The 12,118-nt window shown below is 34.5% G+C and overlaps 1 protein-coding gene across 1 annotated transcript; it reads right to left on the reverse strand.

The window, feature by feature from the left end:
* Nucleotides 1-5,705: 5,705 nt before the first annotated feature.
* LOC107475075 (uncharacterized) lies at nt 5,706-6,698 on the reverse strand. The gene is made up of 2 exons (XM_016094722.1): nt 6,351-6,698; nt 5,706-6,230 (listed from the first exon to the last, which is right to left on the reverse strand). Exons 1-2 carry the CDS (start codon nt 6,696-6,698, stop codon nt 5,706-5,708), a joined length of 873 nt encoding a protein of 290 aa, XP_015950208.1.
* Between the last annotated feature and the right edge of the window lie 5,420 nt (nt 6,699-12,118).

The raw sequence follows: 12,118 nt of genomic DNA on the forward strand, positions 1-12,118 counted from the left end.
TCGGTTATCAATTTATTTAGGAATTTGTTACTTGTGACAACCAAAACGTTTGTACGAAGGGATTTCTGTTGGTTCAGAATCTATACTTACAACGCAACTTTATAAAATTCTTTACTAGCAAAAATCCTAACGTCAGTAATCTTATGTTATAGTTCAAATCTCGGATGTAAATCTTTTCACTCATTCACTATTTACGAATAACATTCTGCTATTTTATATAGTTCATTTAGAGAAAAAAACAAAAAGAAGTTTACGAGATCAAACAAGGTCGCAATAAAAAATAGACAGCATTGTGCACAAGAAATTTCTTCAATGGTTCAAATAAGAGGTTAGCATAAAGTATGCGTTATACCAATTGCCTTGATAGCATAAAACATATACTACAATATTCTACCTTTTATGAAATTAAGAATGGTTGTTATACGGTATCAGGTTCTAATGGATAGCACTCAGTATTCAAATGAACTTAAATGGCTTGCATATGGACCCATACTTCAAGCAACACGTTATGGGCATACAATGTCAATGGGTATAAGTTTAGAACAATGGCAAAGGATGAAAGGATGAAAACCCAAAATAGTGGAGTATATATCTCATCTAATACACGAAGTTATGCAAGTATGCATGACAAAAAAACGCCTATTAGTAAAATCCCATACTATGGCAAAATAGTAGACATAATTGAATTGAATTACAATTGTTGGTTCTCAATCGTGTTGTTCAAGTGTATTTGGGCAGATATGACTACTAGTAGAGGCATAAAAAAGATCATTTGGGTCTTACTAGTGTTAACATCTCTTGTTCGATACACACTGGTGATCGATAAAACCATGAACCGTACATATTGGCATCAAAGGCTCATCTCGTATACTATGTGGATGATGAAGTAAATAAAAAATGGAGTGTAGTGGTTCATGTCATGCCACGAGACTTGTATGACATGGAAGAAGAGAATGAAGAAGTTGGAGTTGGTTTTTCTCTACATACAGGGTTGAACATTTTAGTGACAGCTACCGTTAAAGACTTGCAGTTGACAAGGGATGATGATATAAAAGACCCCGCAGACAATGCATCTGAAAATATTGACGAGATTTCATAATGGAAACAGGATTAAAGTCAACGATTGTTAACAAGGGTCTTTTTATAATTATTGTGTTTAATAATGTTAATGATGTATGTAGTTTGATAGTTATATCACGATTGGTATTTTCAGAATTTAATTAAATCTTTACTGAATTGTTAGTTTTATTAAATAAAAGTAGTTTCCATTTCTTTAAATGATTTTTTTAGAAATAGTTAGCTTACAATGAAGTATTAATTTCGTTATTATTGTTGATGTTATTAACGTCGTTATTATGATAATCATGCTATCTATTAGTTATAATCAATGCTAAAATTATTATCAGTAATAAATATTAGTACACATAAAATGATTGCTTAACAGGACAAATAAAAACGAAGGACTTTTCATCATGCTGTGCAAGCACAATATTCAATAAAGAGATGGTTATGGCCTCTCCATTCTCTTCATTGGAATATACAATTTCTGTTGCTAGAGACATATGAATTTGTAAAGTGAATGTGAGGTGTTGGTTGGAGGCTATATCAGGATGCTCTTGTTTGAACCAATACTTGGAAACGGCTAACGAATCGATCATGCAGGTTTGTTCATCAAGCATACCCTATTAAACTTGTCTTAAATTATATTTGATTAACACATATTTTAAGTTGACATATGCGAACAAACTTGCTGCAATAATATTTGCAATATCAACATTCATATTTATTAGAACTTTATGAATGGGGATCAATATACGAAAAGAAATTTGGATATATTTCTGTGACATGTGCATCTGGGAAGAGCTCTGAAGACATACTTGATGAATTGAAGGTAAAAAATATATAATATGGAAAGTTCATCATAAAGAAACAGTGTTTTACAAACAAGCATATGGCTGAGTTAGATATTACATCACATGAGGAAATAAAATTTATAGAATTACATATTACAGAGTTTTTTTTTAAAGAAATCTGCCCAAACTATCAACAAGGGAGATGGTAATCGTTGTTTATTTTTGTTTACTTTTGCAACCTATCTTACCATATTAACGTACCTATTTTTTTCCAAATTACTTTCTAATTACTTGGGGATTGTTGGTTTCGTTTAATTATACTAAGATTTTTGTATGCGAGTTGATTTTTTCAGTGTTAGATTAATATTCAAGCAAAATAGTTAATGACAGTCTAGATGGCACAAAGATTGATTCAAAAGACCATTTAGATGATATCTCCTTCGTTGAAATTGACATCTCCATGTAGTTTGATCTGAATAAGGTTCTGAAAGAAGACAATGAAACTTTAAATGACCAACAAAAAGAAGATAACGTACACATTGCAAAAAGGGCTTCAATCTAAACAAAAAACCAGGGTTGGAAGATGACATATCAGATCTTATATCACGTGAAATCAGTAGAGTCTTGACAGAATATTTTTTGCCAAGTCAATACGATGTTGAAGATAAAATTTGACCTTTTATTTTAAGATTTACATTATTTCCCTTATTTTAATAGTTTGGGTTGCGGTATTACATATTTCACTACTTTAAGAATTTATTAATTTAAATTTAATAAGGTATAACTTCGAAGAAGCCTACTATTAATGTAGGCTCAATTGAAATTAGCATTGATTTATACATATTTTACATATAGCAATGCTAGGAGGCCAGCAACATTTGTGATTGGTAGCCATCAACTAGCCATCAATGATGATTTGATGGTGTGAGATTTCATCCAATGGCTCACATTTCTCTGCTGGTTACATGCTGGCCAAAATGCAATAAAATTGCTGGTTCCCTAGACTTTTCCTTTTACATATTTCTTTCAGATTTATGCTTGAATGTAAACTTAAAAGATCTTATAGTAAACGAAAAAATCTAATTTGTAAATTTCTTCACATGATTAAATAAATATATTTTTAAATTGAATATTTTTTTACGTAAAATAAATCCAAACATAGTGTTACGGTTTAGGTAATAGTGACTTGTAAAACCCGGTCAAACCGTAATTAATTAAATAATAAATTAAATAGGAGCAAATATGGTTAGAAAATCTAGCAATCGGAATTTGATAATTTAAATATAATATTTGGAGACTCGGTGAATTTTTGTGAGTCGGAAAACATAATTTTCTAAATAAAAATGCGCACTGGAAATTTGACTGGCAGTACCGGCTGCGATCTATCTGGTACTGTGGCTGAGAAAATTAATTAGAAGTGAATAATTTTAAGAAATAAGAATTTATAATTTGGGAAGATAAAAATATTTAAAATAAGGTTTAAAGCTCTAATTTTAAAAGTTTTGGCCCGAAATTGGGCCAACGAACTAAACTAACTGAGCCCAAAACCCAACATATATAAACATTACTTATAAGCATTTCAGCTCATAAACCCTAAAAATGATAAGGAGGGGCGCTGAAATAGAGAACAGAGGAAGAAGAGAGAAAATCCTATCTCCATCAAACTTCAAATAACTATAACTTTTGATCTGGGACTCCGATTGACGAGCCGTTTGTGGCCACGCATCGCTCTTCTCATCCTCTACAATTCTAACTAAGTTTTGTGGTGAGTATTCCACTGTTCTCTGTCAAGTTTTCATTTTTCTCTTTAAATTCGAATTTGGTTTGGGTTTTGGAGAAATCTTGTGATTTTGGTTATTTAGGAGTGTTTTAGTATGAGCTATGGGTGATATTCATCACAAACTTCAGTGGGTTAAGGTAAGAAACCCTCCAACCCTTGTGATTTATCATTTTCATGAACACTAGGTTGATGTATATATGTGAAATTGGTTATGTTAGTGTATTTGGTGATTTTGGTGCACAATGGGAAGATTCAACTTGCTTGTGGAACTTTGGTATGGAGGTTTAAGCTTGTGGGCCTTGGAGAAAAAAATTCAAGTTTGGGTGTAAACCACCGTCATTAAGGTATAGTTTAAGTTTCATTTAAGTACCGTGTGGTGTGATGAGAATTCCTAGGCTAGATGCCCCTAAAATTAAGTTTGGATTGTGTAAATGGTTAGTAGTAATATGCATAGTTGATATGTAATTTAAATTAATGATTGGGTTGAGAATTGTGTGAATTTGTATGTTTGGTGTTGAGAATTTGATGAATTGGATAATGAATATTGCTTTATGGAATATGCAATTAAATTGTGAATTTGGGCCGGAGGCTGTGAATCTTGGGCCGGAGGCCAGAAAGAGGTAAGAAAGGTAAGTTGATGTGTGTATTGTGTGACGATATAAGAGATTGGATGGATTTTAGATATTGAATGTGTGAATAATTAGTTTGATTATTAAATAATAAGGTTTGAGGAATTGAGGTGTGGAATTTGATAGTTTTAGGTGAAAGTGTGTAGATGAGGTAGGTTTGATTTTGGTTGAGTGTAATTATGTGAATGTGGCTGGGTTGTGGTCATTTGGATGAGTGGAAATGAATTCGTCTTGTGAACATTGAAAAAAATTGGTGATTTCTATTTTTGGTAAAAATTGATTTTTGACCAACATCGGCGGTTCGTAACTCGGTCCTCGAAGTTAGGAATTCTTCAAAATTGAATTTTTATGAACGTTCATTCAACGACCTTTTCAACAGTTCCAGAATGGTTGAAAAAGAAATTTTGTAGAAGAAGTTATGTGTGTTGGAAGTTTGGGGTTTGAAAATGTAATCCTGCAGCTTTCTAACTTAGTAAAATTTTTGGTAAAACGTACTCCGACGCGCACGCGTCACTCACAATTTTTACTCTCTCACGCGTGCGCCTGTCTGACGCATACACGTCGCTGTATTGATGCAGGTGCCCAATAGAAAATCCAGAGAGTTGTGCTGGTATTGTGCTGGTTTCGTTTGAGGAGCACAAAACGCACCCACGCGTACGCGTGGGTGACGCGTACGCGTGGGTGACGCGTATGCGTCACTCTACTTTTCTACCTTCCCACGCGTGCGCATGGGCACCAATTATGCGTCACCCGCTTTTCTCCACTTTCTATGCGTGCGCATGGACGACGCGCTCGCGTGACCCCATTTTCATCAAGAATTGATTTTTTAGTTTTTAAAGCCGACTTTCATACTTCTAACCCTCTATTTTCATCCTTTAAGTCCTAAATTTTTATAATATGCCTAGTAATGAAAAGAAGTTAGGACATGTGGTAACTTGTGGATGAAGTAAAGTGAGGATTAATGATAAATGATGAATAATGATGATTGTGTGAGTTGCTGAGGATGATGGTGGAAGTGCTGTGTATAGTATGAGCCGGATGGTTATGATGAGAATTGAATTATGGCTAAGTATGCATATGTATACGATTAATGATTAAATGTGGTAAATGAATAAAGATGGAAATATTGAATGTGATGTGTGACATCGGGTAGTAGGCAGTGGCATTGTCCACTTGCTCCGGGTATGAGATGGGGATGGAGGATTACAATAAATGAGTTTAATTCTGAAGTTTTGAATGAATGTATGTTTGAGATGCTTGGGTAGTAGCAAAGGTTGTGGTTCGTCCTACTCAGGGACGGATCCAGAAATGTTATCGTGGGGGGACCAATAACATATATAATATTAAAGAAATATGCAAATAAATTATAATGTAAGATGCATTACAAAAATATACCGATAGAGAATATATATTTAAAGTACAAACAAAATAAACATACTTTTACTAACGAAGTGGTACACGTCGATTCTTCATATCATAAAATTCATCGATAATAGAATCGGTGTCAAATCTTTCAACAATCTTCTTCTCAATGTAAATCAAAAGACAATTAGCAAGAAATTCATCTTCCATTTTATTTCTGAGTCTATTCTTCACAATATTCATAGCTAAAAAAGATCTCTCAGTTGTAGCAGTTGAAACAGGGAGAGTTAATACCAAGCGAATCAAACGATCAATCAAAGGATATGTTAAAGACTTTCCTGTCTTCGTTAATCTTTGACATAACTCCGAAATTGTGCACAAGTTAGTTAACTCAACATGATTAGGAACATCAAGTTCATAATGTTGAGCTTGCATTCTAATGTGAAATTTCTCTTGGTCACTGAAGTCATCTAGATAAAATCGTTCTACTAATTCATATACTTTGTTGACACTAAAGAACTTATAATTATCTCTGGGATCTAAAGTTGAACTTAAAGTAAGCAATTCCACCATATTATCATTGAATCTTCCATTACGCTCTTGCAACTATGTATCAATTACAGCCAGAAATAAATTAACACGGTAATGATGCTCCACTGAAATTTGGTCAACAATTTTGCGAGTTTGGCCTCTTCTATGAATATGCAATGCATTCATATCAGGAACCTCAACTTCATGTTTCTCACAAAACAATATAACTTCTTTTATGAAAGCCTCCCAACTTGATTCTCTCATTCGTTGGATTAAAGTCTTGGTAGTAGAAACCAGAGTTAAAGCATTCAATATGTCTTGATTTTTTCGTTGCAAAGCTTGACAAAGATCATGACTAACTTCCAAAATATTTCTCATCAAATGCAAAACAAAGACAAATTCAAAGGATGTGATAGCATCATAAGCAGCATTAGCATCACCACGAGTGGAGAAATTACCTTCTTCAGTGCTTTTTTCAAGAACTTCACAAGTAGCATCAAACATGCATAGCAAGCTACGTACAGAATTCAAATGAGACCCCATCTAGTATCTCCAGCTCTTTGCAAAGTACCAATTTGATTAAGTCCACTACCTGTCACAAGTTGATCATCTGCAATTAAGTTTGAAACATTATTTGCTTGAGCAACCCTTAACTGATCATGACGTTTAGGAGAAACAATCACAACATTCATAATTAGTGCAATTCTTTGGCTGAAGAAACAAGTGCTAATTGTAATCGATGAGCAAGACAGTGAATGTAATAAGCAAAAGGACAATCTTTCAAAAATAGAGCTTGCAATCCATTCCATTCACCATGCATATTACTAGCTCCATCATACCCTTGTCCCCTAAGATTTTGAACATCAAGATTATGACGAGAAAGAACTGATGAAATTTTTGTTTTCAATGTCAAAGAACACGTATCAGAAACATGTATAAGATCAAAAAATCTTTCTTGAACACAACCGTGCTTGTCTACAAATCTCAAAACCACAGACATTTGTTCTCGCTTTGACTCATCTCTTGCTTCATCAATAATTATACAAAATTTAGAATCACCAATTTCTTCTCGAATTGTTGCACGCACTTTTCTAGCAAAGATATGTAATATATCTTTTTGAACACCAGGAGATATATATTGAGCATTTCCAAGAGCATTTTCAAGAACAACATTATTAACATTCTGATTACAGGAAGCCAAAAGCTTAATTAACTCAATAAAATTTCCCCTATTCAAAGATCCAGGACTTTCATCATTGCCTCTAAATGCTCATGCTTGAAATGCAAGCCATCGAATAGCATCAATAGATGTCTTCAACCTTAAGCAGTTATTTGCAATAGTTTCATCACTATGCCTATCAAGAAATTTGTCTATATGCTTAGAATGAGCCATCAAATCTCACAAGATTTCACATATAAATTATGGGGAGAATTATGAATAGAACCCTTGTGACATACAAATGCACAATTCACTCCATTGTTTACTTTCTTCCAATTACTAAATCCTAACTCTGAAAATGCATTTTTTCCATCATTGCGAGCACCATAATGTTTACCAAACAAGTAGCAAGGCAAACAATAAGCAGCATCTTTTTCTGATGAATATTCTAACCAACTTGGAAATTTCTTAAACCAAGAAGATTGAAAATATCGACGGTGATTGTTATTACCAGAAGCTAGATAGCTAATATTTTAATATCGACGGTGATTGTTATTACCAGAAGCTGGATAGCTAATATTTGTTGGTTGGTATGGCCCAGCTATTATGTATGCTCTACGAATTTTATCACGTTCATTGACATTATACTGCCAAATTGGACGTCGCTTTCCTGGATCCCTTTCTAGTAAAGAGATATCAACATCTCTTTCTAATCTTGGAACTTTGGCTTTTTGTTGATGTGTATTTTGAGAAAGATTAGAGAGTTCACTTACTTGAACTTCTTGTGAAACAAGATTAGAGGGTTGACTTGTTTGAACTCCAACATCATCAGTAACTTTTCTCTTAAAAATTGCATCAATTTTACTTTGCTTTCTCATCATAAAATGTTCTGATTTTTTGTTACCTGAAAAAAAAATTAAATAATTATATACTCACATGAATAAACAAACTGAATATTTTTTATTAATTAAACATCAATAACAATATTTTTTTACTAAGTCATTATCAATTTCACTAAAAATAAAAAATAAAAAAAAAGAATAAATCTTAAAAATAAATAAACTATTTATCTATAATTTATGTGATCACAAAAAGATAAAATTATATTATTTTATAGTTAAAAAATATAATTTATTAATTAATAATTTTATACAATTATATAAAAAAAATAAAAAGTAGAATGAGTAGAATAGTAATACCTTTGCTAATTGCTATGATTGAAGATTTGAAGACCGAAGCTAGGCTATGAGGGTGTGCAGCGTGCTCCAAGAGAAGAGAAGACCGAACGTTTTCAAAAGGAACAGCATAAAAGAAAGAGAATGTCACATGTAACATGAGTGTTTGTTATTTAGGAGTTTAAAAAAATTTAAAAACCATTATATTTTATTTAGGTTGGGCCTTTTAGTTTATACTACTATTTTTTTTTAAAGCTGGGGGGCCCAGGCCTCTACTTGCCCCGCCATGTATCCGTCCCTGGGCTCACCTTCCTCTGCTGGTTACATGCTCCCATGTATCCGTCCCTGGTCCTACTTGCTCCAGGTCAGAGATTGTAACGCTTGGGTAGTAGCGCAATAGTGGTTATTCCACTTGCTTCAGGTTGAGCTTTTAAACACCTGTCTGGGTACATGCAGTGGCATTGATCTACTTGCTACGGAATGTGGTGAGATATAACTGCTTGGGTAGATGCAGTGGCATTGATTCCACTTGTTCCGGGTTCGGTTTGCAACTCCTAGGATAGATGCAGTGGTTAGCCCCCACTTGCTCCCAGTCGAGGTTGATTTGAGATTTATGAAACCATCTTAGTTTCGGATTTCCTTGGGTAGATGCAATGGGTCGGCTCCACTTGCTCCAGGTTGATATCCGAGGTTCTGTTGACCCCATGTCGTAAGTGTGGCCAGACACTGAAATTTTTGGACGAGCTCGCCCCCGTGGATAAACACCAGTGAGGGTGTTATATGTTTATGTTTGAGAATTACTCGAGTAGAGGATGCGCGACAAGGGGACAGTCCAATGGTTAGCTACCAGGACGTGTCGTGTTGGCTATATAACCAATAGATAATATCATCAGCCATAGGGCAGGCATACATCATTTGCATATGTTTGAATTGTTTGGGTTTGCTTATTTGTTTTTTATTGCTATATCATATATTCTATGTTACCTGATTATGTGCTATTTGTTTTACTTGTACCTTTGTATATTACTTGCCTGTATTGCTTCTATTTGTACAATTGAGAGGTACCTCATGCTGGTGTCGGTTGACGCTGAGGGCTGTTCTTGATGAGATGAGTTGATGATGTAATTGAATAATGATGATGAATATTGAATGAGGTAATTGAGCTCCCTGGGTAGACGCAGTGAAGTGATTTCACTTGCTCCAGCTAGATAATGAGATAATTTGAGTTCCCTGGGTAGATGCAGTGAAGTGATTTCACTACTCCAAGTTGATAATAAGTTAATTTGAGCTCCCTGGGTAGACGCAGTGAAGTGATTTCACTTGCTTCAGGTGAGGATATGAGGTATTGAAATAGAATAGCTGAGACAGAATAGCTGGTGATGGTTTTGTTTGTGATTTTGATTCTGATTTGTTGGAGGGTGAGAAAGTTGAGAAGCATAAAAAATATGAATTAGATTTAGCATTCCCTTATGACAGTTGCCTGTTTATGGATTAGAGAGAACATAGGGTGAATATTTGGTAAAAGGAAGTTTAGGATGCTTAGTGAGTTTTTATTACAATGCATTGTATTTATTTGGCACTTTTACCGTACTGGAAACACATGGGTCGGGGATTCTCATTCCGTATATATCTCTTGTTTTTCAGATACAGGTCCAGGTGCTCAGAAGTGAGCTGTGGTTCATTTGAAAGATGGCGAAGATCTTTACATTCTCCACTTTATATTTTGCTTAGAATCTCTCCACCTTTATTATTGTCAACTACTGTTATACTGTACCCTAGCCGGCCCAAACTTCGCGGGTCGCGACTAGTGGCTATTTACTTATGTTATATATCTATATATTGTCCTTCTCTCATTCTCCTTTATGACTTTATCCTTATAACGCTTTCGACCTCACGCTTTATCTTCTAGCTGTCGATGCGTGAGTGATACGACTTCGCAATTTTATTTTTACTCTTTTCAGGCTTCTCAATTAATACTCCTTTCAATTTTACTTATAATTATGTATAAAAAAAATTTTCCCTTGAGAGTCGTACCACCTTATTATCATTGACTTATGACTCAAGCATAAGGATTTGAATATTAGGGTGTTACATGACTTAAACATATTTGTCAAAATAAACTTATTAGAATATATCGAAAATTAAAATATGGCCAAACTCAATTTAATTACTAATAACAAATTCTAATTTCATAAAATATAAGATTTTTTTATTACAACAATGAAGAAACTAGTGAGAACTTAAGTAGTTTACACTCTGTTGGTCTTGAAAAAAAGACTACATCAAAATATTAAAGTTGAGGTTTTTAACAAAATTTTCCACGATTGGAATGAAACTGCCGCTAAAAGTTAATATTGAATCAGCAATTATTTCCCGCAATCAGGTTAATTTAGCGGCGGTTAGACCATAACCGCAGCTTAAAGGCAAACGAATAGCAACGCCACATGTAATACCTTACCACACAGAGCTTTACGCTTAAGCCGTAAAACAGAGGTGGTGTGGTATTACAACTTCTAAAATAATATATATATATATACACACAATACCAAAATATCCCAAATAGAAAGCTGATAATCATGTTTCTCCAAGTCACCTCTAGGAGGGACAAAATCCAAAATACACAAGCGAAGAGTCTATATACATATAAACAAGGCATAAAACAAAATAGAGTAATCCTTAAATATCCATCTTCACTTGCAGGGAAAACTCCAGACGCTCAGTAAGGTGTCTCTCGACCTACATCTGAAAATGACAACATATGTATGGAATGAGAACCAGAGGTTCTTAGCATGGTAATAATGCCCACATAAATAATAGATAAAGTTATGGAAAAGCCAGAGGCAATTCTAAAACTCCGACACTCTGAATTAAACTTAAGGAATAAACTAAACCAGAAATTAGGTAAAATATCTAAGGTTCTCAAGTTCTGAATCTAATCCTAACTCAACATTTCACTTGTACCTCCTCTAACCCTCCAAAACACCGGTGGAACTACCCTCGTCACACCTCCGCTATACGAGGGGTTTTTCAGTTGCACCGACATACAATTCAAGCAAGGAAAGCACAAATAAGATTCAAATACAGCAAATAGATCAGATAGCAGTTAAATACAGTTAAATAATTAGGCAAACCAATACAAATGCATACTCAAACAAATCATACAAATGTACATGATGCATGCTTGTCCCACTGACACATTTCGGTAGCTAACCCGAATTCTGTCTCTCGTATGTGCATCTCCAGGAGGCATAACGTCAAGGGAGTAGTGTCCTACCACATTTTCCTGGAGGCATACACCAGGGGAAAAATAAATCGGGAGATTAGTGCCCTACCACCTTTTCCTAGTGAGGTAGTGTCCTACCACCTTGCAGACAGAGAGAGAGAATGTGAGGAAAAACGTCGGGGATTAGTGCTCTACCACCTTCCTCACATCCCACGCAATACAATCACAAGCGACGCGGGGAAATAAATCGAGGGATTAGTGTCCTACCGCCTTCCCCACATCCAACTCATCAATATCATCATTTCCATTAATTATGTCTCATTCATTACTCATACATTCATATATTTTCACACTTTCTCAAATATTTCACATCAAATCATTTCATCATTCATATCATATATCCCCT

Source organism: Arachis duranensis, chromosome 2 (genome assembly GCF_000817695.3).
Source record: "Arachis duranensis cultivar V14167 chromosome 2, aradu.V14167.gnm2.J7QH, whole genome shotgun sequence".
NCBI classification, from domain to species: domain Eukaryota; kingdom Viridiplantae; phylum Streptophyta; class Magnoliopsida; order Fabales; family Fabaceae; genus Arachis; species Arachis duranensis.